This window comes from Zonotrichia albicollis, chromosome 6, assembly GCF_047830755.1.
Source record: "Zonotrichia albicollis isolate bZonAlb1 chromosome 6, bZonAlb1.hap1, whole genome shotgun sequence".
Taxonomy (NCBI): domain Eukaryota; kingdom Metazoa; phylum Chordata; class Aves; order Passeriformes; family Passerellidae; genus Zonotrichia; species Zonotrichia albicollis.
This window is the reverse complement of record NC_133824.1, coordinates 24,574,880-24,597,698: the sequence shown is the minus strand read 5'-3', so window position 1 is coordinate 24,597,698 and position 22,819 is coordinate 24,574,880. Positions and strand designations below refer to the sequence as shown.

The 22,819-nt window shown below is 34.9% G+C and overlaps 1 protein-coding gene across 6 annotated transcripts in view; it reads left to right on the top strand.

Annotated features, from left to right (window-relative positions):
* Positions 1 to 22,819, top strand: part of FMN1 (formin 1) — a 168,468-nt gene that overhangs the window by 100,007 nt on the left and 45,642 nt on the right. For all 6 annotated transcript variants that reach the window (XM_014267834.3, XM_026793155.2, XM_014267824.3 and 3 more), the window contains 6 exons: positions 7,646 to 7,707; positions 8,786 to 8,874; positions 13,523 to 13,652; positions 15,050 to 15,196; positions 18,383 to 18,442; positions 20,320 to 20,440. In XM_014267834.3, coding sequence (XP_014123309.1) covers positions 7,646 to 7,707; positions 8,786 to 8,874; positions 13,523 to 13,652; positions 15,050 to 15,196; positions 18,383 to 18,442; positions 20,320 to 20,440 — 609 coding nt within the window. The remainder of the gene's footprint in view (positions 1 to 7,645; positions 7,708 to 8,785; positions 8,875 to 13,522; positions 13,653 to 15,049; positions 15,197 to 18,382; positions 18,443 to 20,319; positions 20,441 to 22,819) is intronic.

The window sequence follows — 22,819 nt, the reverse complement described above, 5'->3', positions numbered from 1 at the left end:
ATATTCTGCTGAAATAGAGCATCTCTATCTCTCTCAGTTGTTCGCTGTACTTGTGTAGCTTTTGAAATATTCTGGCCAATTTATACCAATTCTGAGAAACCATAATGACCCAAATATCCAGGTATATATCCAATAGCATTTTTAACTTGAGGCAGCAGTGCACTTTTGAATCACATGTATCAGTTGTCTGCTTGGCTGTGTTTGCATTGCAGAGCAGTCTCAGAGTGCACAAACATGCTTCAGAATCAAATTAAATGAGAAGATTTGCTTTAGGGGCATGCCATCAGTCTCCATGTATAGCAGCCTCTAAATTCCCCAGGATAAGATCAGAGATAGTTAGAGCTCCCTGAAACATCTGTAGTGTGAACTGTTGCTGTCTACACATCCATTTTAAGACTACACTACTTGCAGTTGTAGATGCAGCTGATGTAGTACTAGAAGTTTAATGAAAACTAGAGTGTTGGTAGAAGAAAGACACCAAAACCAATGCTGTCACTGAAGAAAAGTTTAGAACTCATCGCCCTTTCTTGTCTGAGGTAGCAAATGACTGGCCTGTCACCACGTGTGTTGCTCAAGACAGCAATAGGATATGCTGCCTCTTGCCTATGGAAACAGCTAGGAGCTACCATCAGGATTTGGGAATACCATTAGTGGAACTTCTAAAAAATATACTAACAAGGCAGTCTGACTGATTCTAAGCAAAGTCTATGTTCAGAGACTATCTAGGATGAAAAACCGGTTCACAAAACTCAGGGAAAACATTGTTCTGTAGAGGGGACCTTTAGAAATGTACATTACTCTGAAAAAAACATTAGAATTATGCTTGTTTCTCTTTTAATGTCTGTTTATTTCATAGTATTTTGTGTAATTTAAATCTGTGGGCAGTCCTGCCTCCCAGCAGACAAATTATTTAAAGACTGCTGTTGTCAATGCACTGGATGGAAAAAATTCATAGTAGGCTAAATGGTGCATGACAACACCTAACCAAAAAAAGCATGTGATCATTGGGTCATGAATGTCAACTTTTTTTTTTTTTTTTTTTTTTTAAAGAGGAGTTGCAAAGAGGTACCTCTAAAAGCTTGCAGATTAAGCACTCATCCCTTTTTTCATGCCAATTTCCATGGCATAATTCAGTACATGAAAAACGGTGTTCGACCACTTACAACAGAGAATGTAGAAGTCTGAAGCAAAAGAAAGTCAGAAATGAAAAAAAAATCTAATTTTTATTTCAAACTTTTATGACCATGTTTGTTGTAAAGTCATGTACAAATGAATGTATGGTCTATGTGTGATGTACTGCTTAGTCTACCTTAGGTAGCAGTTATAGAATGCAGGTAGAGAAATTCTCAGATGAACTGCTCTGTGCATACAGATGCATGCAAAATTGTAGAGAAGACAAAAGAGTAACCACAAGAAAAATTGCATCTTCCTTTAAAATAGTGTGAGATTTCTGCATCCACAGGATTATCCTCTCAATTCAAAGTACATAGCTTCACAGCATATTCTGTAGATAACTCAGCAGAGCAAAACAAGCAAGTGATCATATCTGGCATCCAGATGTTTGAGTTTGCATTTGATAATGCGCCAGCCACCACACTTCAGGAGGGGGATCTCCCACACATATTTGTTTAAGAGAATGAAGTCCATCCTTTGTAGATAAATTTATACCCATACTGCTTCTGAGTACGGTCTAAGGACAAGACAGCGTAAAACTAATTAATTATTTTGGGTACTGTTGGTGTTAAATGATGCACAGGGAAAGTTAACATTGTCATGCTGCACCTGTCCTAAGGCTCAGCTTTTTTACAGTGGGAGAGAACAAATCCAGGTATTTCAATGTTCTGAGCACTGGTGAATCTGGTGCTGGTGAGGGCAATAAAGTTTTTTGTTAGACCACTATTAATATTACTCATTTCCTGAGCAGAAGAAGCAAGCAGAAAATCTGTCTGACTCAATATGCTATATAGGATCTGTATATTGAAAAGACAAATAGTTGTAATCAAATTGTGCATAGATTTGAGATTATTTTTAAGGCTGATTATCTACATTTTTTAAAAACCTCTATAAAAGGAGATGAGGAATAGCAGACATCACTTCTTAGGTATGCTGTAAGCATCCCCACTTAAAGAAGTAATCTCCATTTCATATCAATGCATTTCTGTCTTCTCTTATCGTTGTTCAGCTGAAATACTACAACTTGAGACAAACTTGTGGATCAACACTATTAATGTGGTTTTGCTGTTGAAATACTACAACTTGCTCTACAGCGAGGTGTTTCAATTTTGTTTGTAATGGGAAATGCTGATTATAGCTGTATGTGAAAATACTGTGTGGGTCTTTGTCCCAGCTTTTAACAGGGCAATATTCCTCTCACTGAGACAATTCCAAAATAGTAGCTGGCAATAGCAGTGCACTGGAAAACACATAATAATACTCCTTTCTGCGGCGTATGTCATCTGTACTGGCTTTCCATGGGCTACTGAGATCCTTGTTCAAGAGTTACCTGGCAAAATTGTGTGGCAGCCCAGATGAAAAACTTTTAGTTACAGAAAATAGGATGTAGAAAAAATGTAGATGTCTTATGTTCAAAAGAGTGATTATCCCAAATCCCTCCCTGCATTCATAGTACCTGCATTTTGCCACTAAAATCGTAGAGCACCAGAAGTTCTTCTTCTTTACATTGGGGAAATATTTCACTGTCAAATATTGCTGGTTGCTGTCAGAGCGCATTACCTAGATGGTCTGCTGGTATATATGCTGGTGTATTTTCCATGATATTAAGTCTTTGAGATGTGGTGGATCACATCAGATGCACAGTTAATAGCTTTTTGCACCCTTTGTGGTAGTAAAGTGCAGTATGTTCCCCCCAGAAGAGCTGCAGACTTTGCTGCTACATTTACCAAAACCATGGTAGCTGTGCTGTAGCACTACAATGCTGACTGAATATAGCCTCTATGAAAAGGGGAGAACTTAACATTTATCCTTAGCATAGAGATTATTTCTAATGCTAAAAGTGAAGCATCTGACTATTTGCCTTCAACTTTGTGATTTCCCCTTCATTTCAGCATATGGGAGTAAAAATTGGAAGAATGTGAACTGTAGATTAACCCAACCAGACTAATGATCAGTCTAATAACCATTCTGATTCAGTACTATATTTCTGGCCATCCTGGGATTGCTCTAATAGGAGCACACAGAAAGTTTATAAATAGGTTTGCATTGTCTTGGTTCAAGTTATGCATTATGGCACATCTAAACTGTTGTTCCAAAGTTTTGTGACTTTCCCACCTACCCAAAATATTACATGTATGTATTCTATATATTCTGTATACTATGCATGAAGTATAAAGATAGCTGCATACCCGTCTCAGAAGTTGGAAAACTATTTTATTTAAAATTAAATGTTTTTCTCTTTTTTTGGGAAAATTCGCAACATATATTTTTGTTAATCTGTTTTGGATATCCATTGCATGTGGGTAGGTTAACATTAGTGCCAGAATCTTTTGTTCAAGACTTCTTGCAGGATTCGAGCTTTCTTAGTCTTCTAAGCCTCCATTGTGCCCATGGTGCTTCTTTATTACGTATATTTTTTTGGGGTTGCATGGCAATTAATACTGGAGAAAACCTTTAAATAAGTTGATAACATATCAATTTGTCAGAAGTAAACCAGAGGGATTTGGATATTACAGGGAGATTTGCCAAGTATTTAACAGTCATTGTCTAATTGACTAGGTCGGTCACAATTTTATTTAAGTTTCCCAATGATGGGCTGCATATTTCCATGAAATCAAGCCTTATTCAACAGAATGCAGTACCTAAAACAGCTAAGTACTTCCAAGTCAAATAAATGGAGCTTTGGCAAGCACCTTCTATTTAAATAATGTACTTCTGTTTTATTATTTGGGAGCAGTTAAGGTGATTTCTTCATATTTCATAGTCTAATTTTGTCACATTAAAATGTTTGATACTGGGGAGTACATGTAAGCTCTATCAGCAGGACTTAAATCCTGATTTAGCCAAAATGTGTTTAGTAGTAGTGAGGCTGTATATCAGATTCTGCCTTAAGACTGTTGGTATTTAAGCTTATTTAGAGGAGGTAAGTATATTTTTCACAATAAACTCTAAGTTCTGAAGTTGTATGTACACTGCACACAGTATGCTTTAAATTCTCAGCTTTTTTTTGCTTTACATTTTTTAATTGATCAGAATATGTGAAAAATCTGTGCAGCAGGGAATCTGTTAGATTAATTTTTTTGAAGTTAGCATGTTAAAAACCTTTGGTATAAGTTTATATTTGAAACAATGCTCTTAGTATGTGAAATGTAGCTGGCAAGTATTTTTATGTGTGCCTGTTAGTTTGAATGCATGATGCTGATCTGTTTTTTGTCCTAGCTGACGGTTATTATATCCTAATGGGTGCAACCCTGCACTAATGATCCTTGTGTGTATAAATTCTTCTTCTTGTGAGCAGACACCATAGACAACATAAAAATGTTTGCCTCAATTTCCCTGCAAAAAAGGATCTCAGAAACCAGACTTGGCCAAGTAACAGATTTTTTAAAGGTAGAGGAACCCAATAAAATTACCAGCTTTTCACAGCATGAGTCTACTTCCTTTTGACATATTGTGAGGTGTAGGTGAAATATTGTAACTGAACTGACAGTGTAAGGAAGACAGCTAACTAGAAAGCAAGATGAAAGTAAAAACCACCAATGATGATTGATATTGTAATAGCTATTTATTATTTTGGAGCCTCTTTTGTGGATTTATGTGATTTCCCCTATATTACTCACACTTACGTAAGCAGATATAATGAGATTTAATGCAGTAAATTATCATGGTTAAATTCACTGTATCAGGAAGAGCTTTTTGAAAAACATACCAAGGTTTGTATTAATTTTGGTGAAGTTAATATACATATGATTAAAAGTAGGTTTTGTTTTTCATAGAAAAATTTAAAAGCTTTTGTTATTTTAAGTGAAAATCAAAATAATTGCTTTCTTTGATCTAGTGCAGTGTGTTTTTTTTAAGCTGCCACAATTCAAGCTAATTTACACAAAATACTGTGAATGTATTTGCGTGTGGCATATTTTAAGAATAAGAATACAAAGACACCTGTGAATTTGGGGATTTCTTCTAGTTTTTCAAAAGAAATTATTTTTTTCAAAAAATGGGCCCATCATAAATTTGCATGTTTTCATTTTTGTCTTCTGCTCCAAATGTGTATGGCATAAAATGTATAAAGATGAAATAAAGGAGATTATGTGGATTTTGGCAATGTGTCTCGATATACATTGACATCCTAAGATGTCCAGCTGTATGGCTTGATTTTTAACAGCAGTTGTCTGTCTGTGCATCCATTGCTAATAATAGCAGTACAGGTTGTATAGCAAGTAAATCAGAAAATATTTTCTGAGTACTTTTATACAATCACATGCTCTCTCCAAGAGACATAACTCATGTCAATGTCTCTTAGAATTGATTATTATTAATTCTATTAAATATGTGGTTTAGCAGATTGTATTTCATTAGTTTTATCACAAACACTTTTTGTTTTATCATGTCACTTCAAAACAATGCTGATTTGTTAGATCTGATGTTGACTACAGAAACATGGGTAACATAATAGAGCATTAAAAACCACTTTGTGATTCTGGGGCCATTTTGGTGACAAATATCTGGCTGAAATATTCAGCTTGTGGTGTAACACTTGATATTTTTATTACAGTGAGTTTTTACCAAACTACTTCCTGGCATCGTAATAGATTTGTACATAAAAATTTTGCTATCAATTACGTGTTTTGCATTTAAAGTACAATATTGCCTCCAATAAGTTGCTTTTTCGAGCTAGCTTTGAACATTTCTCCTTGTAAGCAGATTTCAGAATATGTTAAAATAGGATAAAAGTTAAACCACAAGGGAAAGTTTCTGAACTCAATATGCATATTGTTAATCTTAACAATTAAATATATTGGACTGTGAAACCAGTCTTCCAAGAGATTTTCCATCTTTAGGTTCTTTTGAAATTTTATTGGATGATACAGAAGATAGTGCAACTCTTTGAACTGTTTTGCAGGAGATAAGAGAGAGTCTTATAAATTCAAACCTTAAGGAATTTTCTTTAAACAAAGATTTTTGCCAGTCTCAGTGGTTCAGGCTTTACATTTGGTTGCAGTCTTGAGGGTTTTGAATCTTCCAGTAAGACAAAAATGGTTGGAAATACTGGGTATTTTTCACTGATACTGTCTTCTGTGTAATTCTTTACTTCTAACCTAGGTGTAATGTCAACAGATGGAATAATAATTGACAGGCAGAATTTTAAAGCATTCTAAATGTCACTGGACCTTTTAATAAAATTAATTAGCCTGCCACAGAGAAAATTTACTAGCCTGCTGGTTAATTTCACAATGTAAAATCATGGGGTAGGTGGTAGAGCAGGCGAAAGCTTATTACTTTTTAATAATTATTTAAAGATGTGTGCCTTGCCCCTTTCAAGCATGGATTACAAATGCAGCAAGAGCTTTTAAAATCCTCTAAGTTCCTAAGCAGCCAAGGATCATTTGAGGAAATATAATACAGTTGAATTAAAAGTTATCAGGTAGTAACTAATAATATCTCACTGGTTATGCCCTTGATTCTTTTGGGATTAATGTTTTCAGTAATATATAAGCATAAGCCATGAGTTCAAGAATTGTGCCTTGTCCCCTTATGAATCTTGAGGTAAAGCTGGTTTCAGAAAATTTAAACATCCACAGTTACTTCCATTCCACTGTACATCTCTCAGCTTACTGGAATTTAACATTAGAGTGTGTTAGAAAGCACCATGAAGCAATCCCATTTAGTTTTTAGAAGAGTTCCAATACCAGTATTCCAATAGCAAGAATTTCCAATACCAATTGCCTAAATTGTAATGGCATTTGCAAATGTTGGAAGCACCAATTTCATATATTCCAAACACAGTAATATTTGGAACTAAGATAGGAAACATTTTGAGAGTTCCCATTTTTAGTAATGAAGCATGATTAATCGCTTAGGAGTATGCTGCATGTGTGTCTGTGTGGTGTTGAGAAGGATTTATCTGTAAATTGTCATGTGGATAGTTTTCTATTGGATAAAGCTGACTTAAATGTGAACTTGTTGAAGATAACTTAAAAACTGTAGCACAGTCTTTTCTGCTTGCAAATTTATATCGCTTATAAACTTTGAAAGTTGGTCTACTTCTCTACTTACCAAGATTGCTAGCTCCTAGACAAGCGTATCTCATTGATTTCCTGTGCACACAGGGAGACTTAAATATCCTCACTCTCAATTCTTTCCTATCCAGCCTTCTAAGCTAACATAAAATCTGTGCTGTTCATTGTTTGTCCCATGTTCTTCTGCCTGGGTAGCTACACAATCAGCTGGCTACTTGACTGGTCACATCTTTGACTGCTGATTATATTGGATAGAAAAAGTAGAACTTTACTCTCCTGAAACTGAGTTTATAGAACATTCTTGCTGGACTGCTGTGATTTGACATCAGAACAAAAAAAATTAACTGGAAATATAAATGTCCTGTATCTAGGTTAGAACCCTTTGGTACATTTCACAGGAAAAGAACTGAAGTGTTAATCCAGTGTCTAATTTGTGTTTGTATTCTATACAGCTATATTGTGTGTCGATGACTCTGTAGTAGATCTGGAGACACTGGAAGCCCTATATGAAAATGTAAGTAAAGGTGGGGTAAAAATGTGTTTAATCACCAAAGTATTTTGGATACAGACTTTAGGCTGCTCAGGGAACTAGTGAGTAAGGTCCCCTGAGAAAATGCTTGTGAAGGTTTTGGGGTCCATCAGTGCAGATTATTTTTTCAAATACCATTTTATGAGGGCCACAGGAGCAGGAAATTCCTAAATGTAAGTATTCAAGCAGATGAAGCAGAAGGTTGGCTTATCTGAGGTGGGATCTTTTGGAGCCAAGGCAAGAAAAGAATGTGTATTCCCAGTGAAGGCAAGGTCAGCTCATATGGGAGGAGTACAGAGATGCTGCTTGCAACTCTGGGGAGAAAATTCGTGCCACCAAAGCTCAGTTGGAGTTGAAGCTGGACAGAACTCTGTGTGCCACCTGTGTCCTGGGGTGCATCAGGCACAGCATCACAGCCAGGCAAAGGAGGGGACTGTCCCCTCTGCTCTGAGCTGGGGTGGCCTCACCTCCAGTGCTGAGGGCAGTTCTGAGAGCCGCAGTATAAAAAATATACAAGATGTTATAGAGCATCTGAAGGAGGGCTATGAAGTTGGTGAAAGACCTTGAAGGCAAGACATACAAGGAGCAGCTGAGGTCACTTGGCCTGTCAGCTTGAAGGAAACAGAGAAGACCTCGTGGCTGCCTGCAGCTTCTTCACAAGGGGAAGAGGGGAAGATATTCTCTTTGTGGTGACAGTGATAGGATCTAAGGGAATGGCCTGAAGTCATGTCAGGGGACATTTAGGTTAGGTATTAGGAAAAGGTTCTTCACCCTGACGGTGTTTGGGCACTGGAACAGACTCCCCAGAGAAGTGGTCATGGAATCAGCCTGATAAAATTCAAGAAGTATTTGGAAAATACTCTTGGGCATGGTAATGTGCAGTAAATGGCATATAAGGCACTGAAGGAATTTATCATAGATCTTTAAGCATCCCTCTTTTGCATAGTCTAGATGTTTCTCAGTTAAAAAAACATAATTGCTGTCTTGCAGGCAAGCAGGTAAAGTAGTAATTTCTTAATTTCTTACTAATTAGTAACTAATTAGTTTATATTAATTCACTTAGAGAGCACAAAAGGATGAACTGGAGAAAATCAAGCAATATTACCAGACTTCAAAAGAGGAGGAACTGAAGCTTCTGGATAAACCAGAACAGTAAGTTGTTGGGATTTTTTAATACTTTTTCATTACATAATGTAGTCCTTTGATTATATGTTGAAAGCAGTTTTGATGCATAATTCTTGGTAATTATAAGCTTTTCTAAAACTATAAACTTTGTGTATTTCAAGACATGATGAAAAATTTGCCCTTATCACAAAACTTTTTTCAGACATGGCAGAGTTTACTACATCAACTTTGGCCACCAGAACTGATAAAATATGTCACCTTGAATCAATAAGAATTTTGTTCCCATTCTCACATTTTTAAAAGGCTTTTTCTTCCCTTAGAGCATTTGTGACTTAATTAGCATTACATAAAGCAAGGCCTAACTGATTTTGGTTGTTAATTGTTTGAAAAAGCTGCATGAACAGAGGGTTTGTGTTGATCCCATGGTCAAAGACACCTTGGATAGTCTCGTCTGATGCTTTAGGTTCAGTGCAAACCTAAAAGACTGATGCCACAGTTCTCCTGGAACTGTTGTGGCCAGTGACAACTGTTAGGATTAAAAAGTTAAATGTTGCTCCTTGTGTTGTAATACACCTTAGACTGATGTGAAAGAATCCTCAAGAATTTTTGAGCAGAATGGTAAACCTGAATTTTATATTTGTGTAGACATTTGATTTCAGACATTGGCCTATCAGTGTTTTTTGTCTTCTGCTACTTCACTGCCTTTTTTCTTTTGTACTCTTATCCTTTTCAATTCTTCCTTCCCAGTGGCCTCTCTGTTGTCTTGTTTCCTTTTCCATTTTGTCTATTCTGCTGTCTCTGGTGTAAGAAAGGGTAGGGGGAGGAAGAACTCAAACAGAGATGGTATATGATAGTTAATGTCAGAATTAATGTATTTTCATACCTTTTTTTCCCATTAAAATGTAAGTGCTGAAGAACAGATTATTTTTTTTCTTTTGCTCCTTACATGAGGCAGCTAAATATTCACTTGTAACTGCACACTAATATTAGGAGATAAGGGTGTTATCTTACTCTTGATGAAGAGAGGCTATTGTTCTTTAGTAAGTCTTAAGAAGACAAATATCTGTAAAGTTTGTATACTAGCTTACTTTTGCATCCCATGTCCATGGTTTTCATTGCCTTGGCTTGGGGCATAAGGATACATTGTGTGACTAGCTGATGTTTTCCAGAGCTTGAATCTTTGGCAGTCTGTTTGCTGTATGTCCAAGTTAAATAAATATGAATGCATTTTGTCTTCTGGAGAATACGAATCTTGTAGAGCTCTAGGGTTATAGGAGGTTGTCTTTTTTGTAACTTATAGTGGAGAGAGGTTAATCTTAATTAAATGCAAAGTCGGATTTATGCTATCATTGTTCCATAAATAAGAACTGTAAATGAAGCAGTTATGCCTGGTGGTTCAGAGTGAAATAGTAGTATCAAAGACAAAAGCTTTTTTTTTTATCAATTATTACTCAATGCTCTTTCTGCAAATCTTAAGTATCCCATTTTTACCCTATAGTTAAACTGCATAGGTTAAGAAAACTCGCTTTTAAAAAGGTATCTTAAAGGGCAAACAATTTGCTTTATGCACTTCTGTAAATTTTGTTGGACCTTCAAAATAATGTGCTTTCTGAAAACTCAGTAGATCATGTGCCCCTGGCTTTGTTGTCTCTGTCAGTCTCTAAGTCAGCCTAACTGCAGAACAGGAGATTTGTTGGAGCTGTGCATTACTTATTAGCCCCATAAAAGGTTAAAGACAGAAAAGTGCTAAATTTCTGTGTGATTATGCTGTGGGGCATAAGCCTCAGTATTGTCTTTAATGAATGATGAGAATCAGAACAAAAGTGTACATGAAATAATTTATCAAATGATTGCACATATTAACAGTTGTCATTCATATAGTGAAACCTTTGAATTGAGTTCACTGAAGTCTAAAGGAAACTCTTACATGTTTGGATTACCAGACAGATAAAAAGCTTTAGTGGTATCACTGACGTTCTTCTCCACACATGATGTTAAATCTGGCACACACTGTAAGGATGACAGCAATATAACAATACCCCCTAAATTATTCTTCATGATAATAGCTGTTAAAATGCTAATATTAATTGGCATGATAAAGATTTAAATGCAAAATTGGCCACAGTTTGAGACTTTCCTAGCAGGATACAGATGCTATAGTTGCTTACCAAGAGACTCCATTTAGTTGTAGTATAATGTCTGTGTAGGCTTCTCCACTGTGAAATAAGTACTAATGAAGGAAATAGTAACAATATGGTACTGGTTTGAATGTAGTTTGATTCAGGAAGTAGGGAGTGATTTATAATCCCTGTCCCAGTAATGCCACTGGCTTCTCTTTGAAGACAGCTCTGCTTGGACTTCAGTTTAAATCCTGCTGTCATACTTAGAGGCTTTCAGGATTAGATACACCTTTTTCCCAAGAAATTGCTTCTAAATTTTATATTCTTCAAATACAAATAAATGTCATCTGGAAATTAGTTTGCCTCCTTAGAATCAGCCTTCCTTGTCCATCTTCTGCAAGAATGTTCTCTTACACTAAAACCATAACAATATGCCTGGCTTGAAAGTTCTCTCAAGTCCTTAACTAGAAGATTCTGGTAGGCTAAAGGAGTTTTCAAGTAAAAGCATTTTTTCTTGACAGTTTCTGAAAGAGAGGAGTACGATGTACCTCATGGAGAGGTACAGCATATTTTCTATGTTTATTTTAGGCCATCAGAATTGTAGTAATGAGAAACCCATCCAAAAGCCATGTCACAGCCATGTCATCATTATTTTAAGTAAAAAACCTACTCTTCTCAGAGTAAATTTGAAATAAGAATGTTTCTTTCTCTTCTGAAGTTTTGTCCATCTGAATTGGTGGTTTATTTGTGACAGCCATAGTTTTCATGCTATGACTTTTGGATTAGTTACTACATTTGTAGTCACTAAGATTCCTTTTTGTGACAGATTTCGGTTGTAAGTGTTCTGTCTGGGTATTTACTTTGAATACTCTGAATTCCAGAAGCTGAAGACATCTTCTTTTTATACTGATGCTCTTTTAACTCTTAGCACAATGACATTGTATTCAATGGTCAGCCATGTGGGAAATAGTTCTCTTTTCACAGGAGGGCAAGAATATGTGTCATTTGACTTTTTAAATTTAAACTTTTTAATTGTATGTATGTTAGAACTTTAATGAAGGAGTTTGGTTTTTCTTTCCTTTGTTTCTCTCACACAAAGTGCAAAATACCCTGTTTTTTTTTTTCCTGGCAATACCATTCATTCCCAATAGGAAGCATTTTTATTAATACCAGCTTGGCATTTCTTTTTTCCCACTTCTTAAGTCTAAGAGCCAAGCTGGGCCTCCCTGATCCTTCTCTCACAATAGGTTTTTTCATCAGGCAAGAAAGAAAAAGAAACAAAAGAAACAAAAAAATTGTCTAATTAAAACATAGTATTTCACACCAGCCACAGGTGAATTCTGCTGGTTTTTTAAACAGTCACTATGTACTCAGCAAAGCCTAGCATCCATGAGAAACATGTAAATCAGATTTAAACATACTGCTTTTATTTATTGTGAAAAATAAATAATTTGGAAAAATAAGGTCTATTGGCCTAAATAATTAAAATTAAGTTAAGAATAATTCAAGCTAATAAATTGAATACTGAATTTCCTGTAATTCAGTGAGGGAGAAGAAAATCTTTACAGCATTGCATTAAGGGGAATCTGAGGATATCTGTAGACAGGAGATTAGAAGAATGACGCTACAGTGATATTGGAGCAAAAGACAAGCTTGCTTCTGGATTTCAAGAAAGATTTTATATCTCTGAAGTCTTGAATTAAAAACCCAAGAGCAAATAAATTATTGTTATTATTATTGTTATTATAATAAATGCTAGAGCTTCTTGTATTATTAGCCAAGGTCTTTTATTTTAAATTGATGAAAAGGGAGGAATTACTCATGCTTTGAGATGCTTTTATTTTGTGAGGTCTGCACTACAGTTGTTGAATATGCCTCCATTTATTGTTATTTACCAAGAGTTAACAGATGAAAAGCTACAATAGAGTCATGAGGAATGTATATATATCTGTGAGAACAGATATAGAGCAGATGAAGGCTTAGTAACTTTGCTGAGTAGTAACTGAAGGCAGATATGCTCTGCAAGTATTTTAGAGCTAAATACACAGCTAGGTGTGTTCCCATAGAACATGCTGCTATATGATTGGAAGTGTGGTGCGAATTAGAAAAAGAAAATTGATGCGAAGAATCAGAAGAAAGCTGTTGGCAGAAATTTTATATTATGAAATAAATTTGTAGGAATGTATTGAGTTCTGTATTTCTGAGCACATTTTTAAGGGAAACAAGACTGCATAAGTTGGTAGGTAGGTAGCGCTATATAGATTTTCTTTTTTTCCAAATGGATTATTTAAGTTTGAGATTCCTCTGTTTATTACTGTGCAGCTATGATAGTTAATGGTTGATATGATACTGATTAATGTCTTGCCTTTTTCTTGACATTAATAAGATTTTTAATGCATTCTTACCATAAAGAATATAACAATTATAAATTCTGACAGATTTGATTCAAAAAGGAAAGAATGCATGTATATTTCATGATACTGTAGGCTTTGATCCATTATGTAATCCACTGAGAAGAATTATAAAGATTCATTAATAGTCCTTTTTCCCCACAGATTTCTGTATGAGTTGTCTCAAATCCCCAACTTTGCAGAGCGAGCTCAGTGTATTATCTTCCAGTCAGTTTTCCTTGAAGGGATAACGTCAGTGCACCGGAAGGTCGATATTGTGACTCGTGTTTCCAAGGTGAGTCCTCATGAAAGCTAAATTTAAACTTAAATGTGTCTTAGAGTACTTAGGCTTCTTTTTTACCATAATTGAGGAACTTTGATCTTGCTTACTGGCTTTTTTAGGAAATAAATGTAGTAGTAAATTTTTAGTTGCTTAAAAGAAGGAAGAGGGAAGCAGGAAAGTTAATTGCATGTGATGTCCCATGGAGTGTGTAGAAATGTATTTGTATCTAAATGGTAGATTTTATTACTTTGCATAATGTAATAGATAATCTCCATAAACTAGGAATAAGGCAAGCTTAGTACAGGACCTTGCAAACTGCCTTTTATTTGCATAGCACTGTTAATGCCAGTAGATGCTTGTCATGTTCATGATCTTATTACTTCCCCTTGGCATCTATTAATTTCTGGTAACCCTGATACAGCATAATTTTTACTATGGGGCAAAGTCTACCTAATATCTACACAATATGAAAGACTAAGGACAAGACTTTTAAATTATAACAAATAAATTATGAAAAGTAGAACAAGGTGAAAATTAGGGAAGAAATTAAATAGTGGCCTAAAGGTCTAACATCCTAACCAGAAAAAATAATTAATTTTTTTTTTCTAATTTGAAGATTAGTTCTTGACTAGCTTTGCTTTCACAGAGTACCCATGCTCTACCCCTTTGGATTTCTTTGTAATAGAAATGGTTACTTGTTTCCTTCCTTTCCAAAGGGGGTATGAAAAATCAGTGTTATATGAGATAAGGAAAGCCATATTGCCTTCAGTTCACTTATGAGAAGTTCACACTGAAACTGATTTATCCAGTGTATAAGGCTACATAGTTAAAAATTATGCCTGTGGCCTCAGATTGTCAACTGAGACATGTCTTTATATGTAACTGAAAATAGTTTCCTAGTTCTACACTGTGTTTGTAGAACTGTTTTCTGATCTGAGGCATGTAATTAGTTAGTCCTAGCTCTCTTATGTCTGGATTAAGTATGGATCCAGGAATGTGAATTTTCAGATCCATGAGAAGCAGACTGGTGACAGCAAAAATAGCACATCCCCATTTGACTGTGCATGATGCAAACTCATGATAAACCACCTCCTTGTGTGTAAGATTTTTAAGTCTTCTGAGAATGTTTAGAAATCTTCCATTAATCTTTTTGTCATTGACATAGTATTTGATGCCATGTAATTTGCTTCATATGGATTACATTTAACATATTTATCTTACGGAGATATAGTGTAAAAAATGGTTCTCTTAAAGTTTTGATTATTGCACCAGCTTCAGCTCCCCTTACCTACCAAGGTAAAAACAGACAAGAAAAAAACTTTACCAATAATAAAATGAAAAAAATATTTTATATTAGCAATTAGAATTTTTATGTCAACCAGATTTACAGACCAGTATCCATTTTCCAGGCTTTGCTGAGCATGAAAAGTGTAAAGGAAATTTTGGGCTTGATTCTGGCTTTTGGAAATTATATGAACGGAGGGAATAGGACCCGAGGTCAAGCTGATGGGTTTGGTTTGGAAATACTCCCCAAACTAAAAGATGTCAAAAGCAGAGTAAGTACTTATGTTTGGTTAAAGATAATTTTTCTGAAGTGAGTTTTTTTATTGTTTCTTCATCTGGCAGGAGTTAGTAATTTATTTCTTACCATTCTTCCTTGAAAAAACTGGGTGCTTTGTACAGTTTTCATTCTTTTTTTCTCCTAGCTTTTCACCTCCTTCTCTGGAATATGTGTGTGTTTCCTTAATATCTAATTTCTCCTGTTTGGTACTACTAGGATAATTACGTTATCTGAGAACTTCTGTGTGTCTCTTGTTATTAGCAGGGACTTAGTAGTAGTAGGGTAGAGAAAAGTGAGAGAGCATAGATTGCTAAAGTCTTACACAGTAAATGTCCTCATTCTTTTTTCATGCTCTTAAATGAAGATTGTTCTGTGTAAATGAAAACTCTTTAAAAATCAGGTTTAAAATCAAAATATCTGTAATTGTTCATTGTAGTGTATGCACTAACAAATTATGTATAAGGGATCAAAGAGATGTCACACCCAACAAGATACTTTCAGTATTTTTTTTAATTGTCAGTTAAATGGATGTGAAATTTGAGTGGCATGCGTGAGAAAATGCTCATAGATGGCAGTAAATTATTTGGTAAAAAATTGAGAAGCACTAGCTGGTTTTTGATTAGTCATGCTAGGATCAAAGTCAGGCTGAAAGGCTAGACACCTTCTGAGATGAGATTACTTTGTTTCTTATTTCTGTAGGGCAGAGCAGGAGGTGTTAGGGAATGTAGGCATTGGGAACACTGCTTGAAGTCATTCCTTGCCAGAACATACCTAGACACCACATGGATATAGGAAGCAGCAAAGAATAGGAGATAATTTTCTGCTGATGTTGGTATAGACTTGGTGTGTGAGGAAAAAACTTTCATGCTCTTCTACTTTTCTTGTGAGACATGCTTTCTTGGCTACAAGAGATGTAGACTTTAAGCTTTTGTTCCCTATTATGCTTCATGTACGCAGGACTGCATTTGTGAGACAGGAAGTGTCAGCAAAACAGTTTATCTATGGAGCATTTTGTTTTACTTGTTTTACTTTTATCATCATTAACAAAGTGTAGAAACACATTTGATGAATTGTTCAGTGTTTTAATGAAAGCTTTTTCCAAAGGATTTGAGACCTTTGTCTCCTAAAGATGTCGAGGTGCTGGAGCATGTCCAAAGATAAACAAAACTGGTAAAGAGTCTGGAGCACAAGTCTTACAAGGAGCAGCTGAGGAAGCTGGAGTAGTTTAGCAGAGGAAAGAAGGCTTAGGTGAAACCTTATCACTCTCTGTAGCTCCCAGAAAGGAGACTGTAACCTCCTAAGTAACAAATAATAGGATGAGAGGAAGCAGCCTCAAGTTCTTGCACGGGAAGTTTAGCTTGGATATTAGGAAAAATTTCTTCACTGAAAGGGTTATAAGGCATTGGAATGGGCTGCCCAGAGAGATGATGGAATCAACAACCCTGGAGGTGGCACTTAAGAATATAGTTTACTGATGGATTTGGCAGTGCTGGATTTTCAGTTGGACTCAATGATCTTAAAGGTATTTTCTGACTGAAATTATTTCGTGATTCTAATTCTTACTTTTGTCTTCACTGTGATGGTTTAGCTGTTCCATATAACCGCTTTTTTCCCAGTCCTACTGCATGGAGAAGACACAGTACAAACAGCAGCTTAACTAGAACCAGGCCAAGTTTCCATTACTCAGGCGTTTGTTGGCTGGCTAGCTGCCTTGAAGAAAAATGTAAAACTCAGCTTTTTCTGACTTTTCTCAGTAGAACTGCTAGGCTTAGTGTCACTCTTTTATTTACCTATAAACTTCATAGAATTTAATAATCTCTGGGACTTTCCAATGTGGCTGAATTTAGCATATATAAAAAATAACTATGAAAGACTTGTTCCTTAGCAAAACAAGCTAAAAAACCACATTATTTACAGTTTACTGGTAGCCAGAATAAATATGTTATTAGTTTAGATTAGCCTTCAAAATGCATGAAAACTCATAGGGTCCAGGGAGATGTGAAACCTCAGATGTAGTTGTTAGTCTGTATTTGAAAAGGAGAAGAATGCAGGGTCTTGTACACTTTAGCATTAAGGTATTTTTCCTTTGTCCTGTTATTCCCTTCTCGTGAGTTGCCAGCAAATACATCTTAACTGAGCTGAATTCCATGAGCTAAGGTAAAGAGCCACTGCTAAATACCTCTTATTTCACATAAAAGTCATTTATTGTCATATGAGCTTAGGAAGTTACTTTTTATTGAGATTTTTTGACCTGTCAGTAATGGCTTCTAAAACTCTTAAACATGTAGGGTGGCTTTTCCTGCATGACAGCAGTGACTTACTTAGTTAAGAATTTTGCTGGTGTATGATACTAATAAAATATAATGTGCTGCAGACTCTCACATAGACAAGGCAGCTCTGTACAGGAAGTCAGACATTGTTCACATACAAATGTTTGTTCTGATACCTGTCAATATAAAATATGAAAACACATCCAAAAAACTTCAAAGGCATTCCAGATATAATTCCCTATATCATGGTTCTTTTATATTGCTGAATGTAATGTATAACTTTTCCTTAGTTCATCTGGCCCATGCTGACCCAATGACATGTAACAAAATAAAATACTGTTTACAGTTGTGCGCAGGAACATGGAAATGGTGATTCCATAAAGTGAGAATTAAAATTCATATTTATATGGTAACAGGGCATGAGGTATACTTCTTAGTTGAATGCTATCTGATTTCATACTTAGAATAAAATATGTAAAGTATCTGTGCCTTTTTTGGATCTTTCTTATAAATGATTGAGACTATAGGAATCAAGAAATTATTGTACCTGAGGTGACTGTAATATTTAGTTGATACTATGTTTAAGAGTAGTATTATTGAATAATATTTTTTGTTTGAGTTAATATTATTCTGTAATGCCTTCTGTTATTACATAAAAGCTTCTCCCATGTATTCTTCTCCGCATGTATTTTTTCTGGTATTTAAAACCAAAATAAACTCTGAATCTAGTAGTGGTATGATGAAGTCGCTGTTGTAAAAGATCAAATTTTTTTGATCAGTAATGCTAAGGCTAAAAAAGTATTGTGAATCCTATTTCTCACAGCAATATGAAATAATAATTCATTTAATTTTAAATGGAGTACATTTTCACACTGAATCAGTGTTAATCACACGTTTTTAATTTTTTCTAGGACAGTGGTATTAATCTTGTGGATTATGTTGTCATATACTACCTACGCCATTGTGATAAGGTAAAGGATTTGCTCTATCAGCCTCTCCAAAACTTGGTTTCTTTAAGAGGTGGTGAAAGGGTTTGTAACAGCTTTACAAAAATCTGAATGTAGTACCTCAGATGGGGAAATAAAATCCATTTCTTTTGCTTTCTTATAATAGTTGTGTACCTCAGTAGGCATGAAACTTCTCTAAGTTTCAAAGTAAGACTTGGGAAAATTTGACCTTGGTTGTTGATAGAACCACTGCAGGCAGTTAGCGGTGGCTGATGCAGACTGGACAGGTGGTCTCTCCAGCCGTGCCTTAGTACATCTGGGTGGCTGAAACATTGTAAAATCTCTTCTGATGTCATGATATTGGAAGGCAGAAGCATGATTTCTCTCTCAGGACAAAAAATGCAAGGACAGGTTGGTATTTTAAGATAGGTGGGTCAGCTGATGGGGGTGAAGTTAGGGGTTGAAATGCTGCTGTAAGTTCCATTCTATTCTACATGATACTCCTCTGTACATGCAGTTATATGTATTATATATATTCATTTTTTTGTTGTTGTTGTTATTGGCAATAGCCAAATTTATTGAGTGGAAAATTTGAACTATTTTATTTTATATGAAAATGTTGCTATTAAATTATTTTAACAATGATTTTCAACAATTTATTTTTTTTTCTCTTCTCTTTTTTTAAATTCTTACATAAGGTTGTAGCATTAATGAGTTAGATATATAGATCTGTATCAGTATTCTTTCTTTAAGGTTTTTGGTTTTGTTTGTTTCTCTTTTTTTTTCCTTGTGTTTTCTCTCGTTGGTATTTTTGTTGGTTTGGATTTTTTAGGGGAACTGGGATTTTTATACTTTCTAAAGAATTTATTAAAATATTTATTTCATTAATTTAGTTAATATTTCTGCAAACTTCCTCCTATGCTGTAATTTTACTTCAGGGAATTTTGTGAAACAAAACCGTGTATCTTCCTTGGGAGTAAATAAACACAGTGTAATTATCATCCATTGCACTTTGTCCACCAAAATGTTTATAATAAAAAATTATTCTTTCCCCATTCACTAAGCAATTAGCTCTCCAACCTATGCGTTTTCCTTTATTACAGATTGAAATCCATGCAGGCATATTTCAAACTCAGCAATATATGCTTATACACAGCAAAGTCCTGTTAATACCATTTATACATACTTTACTTCCTAAAATTCCACTGAGATATTGCTTTGAACCTTATAAAAGTTTTTTGTTGGTTGGTTGCTGGGTCTTTTTTTATTTTGTTTTGTTTTGTATGTAGGGGGGGGTTCTATTGGCTTTGTTTGTTTTACTTCTGATTATTTTTTCTTACTGTGCTAAAAATAAGGTATATACTTAGGGGTTCCATGCAGGCTTTAACCCCTGTTATTTATTTAGCCACATAAGCATTCAACTGTGTATTTTTATCTGTGTGAAGTGCTTCAGGAAATATATGAATAGGGTTTCCAATTTATGCTTATAAAGTGTGTGTGTTTTTAATGAATTGTGAGAGAGTGAAACCACAAACGTTTGGCATAAGATCCCTTCTTGCATTAAAATGGGCATTCCTGTTATCTTTTTCTAAGAAACTTCTAATCCCTTATCTAAACCTTTATTAACATAAAATTAACTGAAATGTTCTGTATTTAATGTTGTTTCAAAGTTTAAATTGAGCTCAGTTTGCTTTACAACATCTGAAAGGAAGTTTCAATACTCAGAATGGTCGATATTTAATCTTGAATGAGATGTTGTTTTAGCAAGAATGATTTAAAATATGTGATTTTTGTAATTTTATAACACTGTTGCATAGATGAGAATTTTTTTAAAAGCTACTTATTTCACTTTCAATGCATTCAGTTTTTATAGTGGCTTGTTTGTTTGTTTGTTTGTTTAGGAAGCAGGAACAGACAAGAGTATTTTTCCTTTACCAGAACCACAGGATTTTTTCCAGGCCTCCCAAGTTAAATTTGAAGACCTAATAAAAGACTTAAGGAAACTGAGGAGAGATCTAGAAGGTAACTGGGAACTTTCACATTTGTTCTGCTAACAACAAAGTGCCATTTAAAATGTGATCTTTATGAGGTTTTCTTATTGCTAATTAGGTTTATAGTGTTGATTCATTTAGAGTTTTTACACTGTGGCACAAATTACTCACATAAATTAGAAAGAAAAAAAATTTAACTCATGACTTAATAAAAATGAAAGTAGAGATCCTGAAAAGTAATTTTCCCTTTTACAATCTAAAGGCCCCTAAAGAAATATTTCTGAATATTCCTTCAGTTATATGTGAATTTTTTTCTCTGGCTTCTCCAGAACTATGTGTTTAACTGTAGATATCTGTTAGCTCCATAACATAAATACTTTCTTCAGTTCTTGTATAACAACAATTTAAAAGCTACAAGAAAGAGTTGAATACTATTAATGTAGAAATAAAACACAGCTTGCCAAGGCAGAGCAAAGGGAAGTGGAAAGCTCCAGTTCAAAATATTTTCACCCTGGGACATAAAATAAACATTTAAAAATGTTTATTATAAAGAGGGGCTCAGAAACCCAACTCATCTATCAATCAAGGTACTGAGTGGAAATAAAGTAGGAAGGGTTGTGCTCTTAAGTATTTCAAGCAGTTTCTTTTTTATTTTGTGCTGCATGTAATTTTCTAAAATAAATTCAACAAATGATGACTGAATATTTTAAGCCTTTTTCTTGTTATAGGAAAGTCTCTACTTTACTAGGGGAGTTCTGTGTAGAAGATGGAGTTTAAGAAGAGAATCTGCATAAAAACATGTAAAAAGTTTTACATTTAGATTTACATGTTTGCACCAGTCTAGAAGAGTCCTTTTATAATCAGAATTGAACAAGATAATTGTTTTCAAATTTTTTCAATGAAAGGCGCTGAAAACCGTTACAAAATAGTTTATCCTTACAGCTAGGAATTGCTGGATTAGGTCACTGCCATCCTTAGGATAATTTCAAAGGTTAATAGTGGTAGGAAAGTATCAGTTGTTGTTTGTTCGACCCAGGCATAAGTGAGTGCTCTATCTCCTCTCATCGCTTGGCCCTGTAAGCCCCTTGGCCTGCCCTCTTTTGGGCTAGTTTTTGTAGAAACGTGATCTGTGTTTGATCTTGTACTTTTTCAGCATGTAGTCCTGCTGTCATACATCTTAGTCGAGCAGGAGCTGCATTGAGGCTGGAGCATTCACATCATATTTGTTCTACATTGCAAAGGCACAAACAGCGAGTAGGAAAAGCTGAACTCTTTTACTCTTAAAATAAAAACTTCAGCTTTCTTGTAATCACTGATTTCTGTCTTCTAAACCAAATTTTTGTAGGTATTTAAAGCAAATCTAGAAAAATTGTTATCTTGAAGTTGTTTCCATAATTCTTTGTAAAGGTGTGTGTTAAAGCCAGTCACAGTAATTAGCACACAAAGTTAATGACAGCAAAGATGTGAAACAAAAAAGGTTGTGGAAATGTTTTCAGAATGTTGGTATTTTATCACTTAGAATATGCAACAGATTCTAGCAAGCATTCCTTGTGATTGTTTCTCCTACATTTAAACAAGCAATCACTCATATAAGAACTTATCTTTTTTCAAAGATTCCCTTTCAAATTTTTTCTTCAGTTAATGCTCTAGTTAATTTTTAAATCAGAATTTTAATTGAAGAGGTTATAATTTTAACACGTACAACAAAGATTTGATGAGTCTCTGTAGTTTATTGTAGCCATTAAAAAGTTGTGGCTGCTGGCAGAATACCAGTGAAAGTCTAAAGCTGAAACAGATGTGAGTAGCAGAAAGCAAGTCCAGAGAAGCGTCGGGCCCAGCTATCCAGACAGGCGCGGCCCTTCAGATGTAAATAATTTGAACAATATTAACTGGGGCTGCCTGTGTTATAGGGTACATTGGATTTGTTTCACAGTTTGTTGGCTAAGGTAGTCTTGAGCAGATTACCTTAGAAGTGGGATGAGACAAAGGCAATAAATGGGAGAGAGGTTTTCATCGTGTCACTAGGTAATGAACTAATGTTCCTGCTAGTGACTTCCCTTTTTTATGAGATTTCTAAGAAATTATTTAAAAAAGAAGCATATCACTTCTTGCAACTGAAATGGAAATTTTGATAGTTACTTTTCATATTATTTGTCATTTAGTATTTAAAAATATATTTGACTAGTTTATCAAGGCATTCATTTATGTTTCTAACATGGATATTAACATAGGAAAGATGGAATTATCATGAGTGTCGAGTCTTATAAACCTTGTGGTATAAACCTCTAGTTTGAAATACCTAGACACTGTGGAATCAAAAGTTCAAATCTAGATGGAGTACAAACCCTTTCATCCTTTTCAGATAAACAGATTGAGTTCCATACAATTTGCTATTTTTAAATCTTTCAGA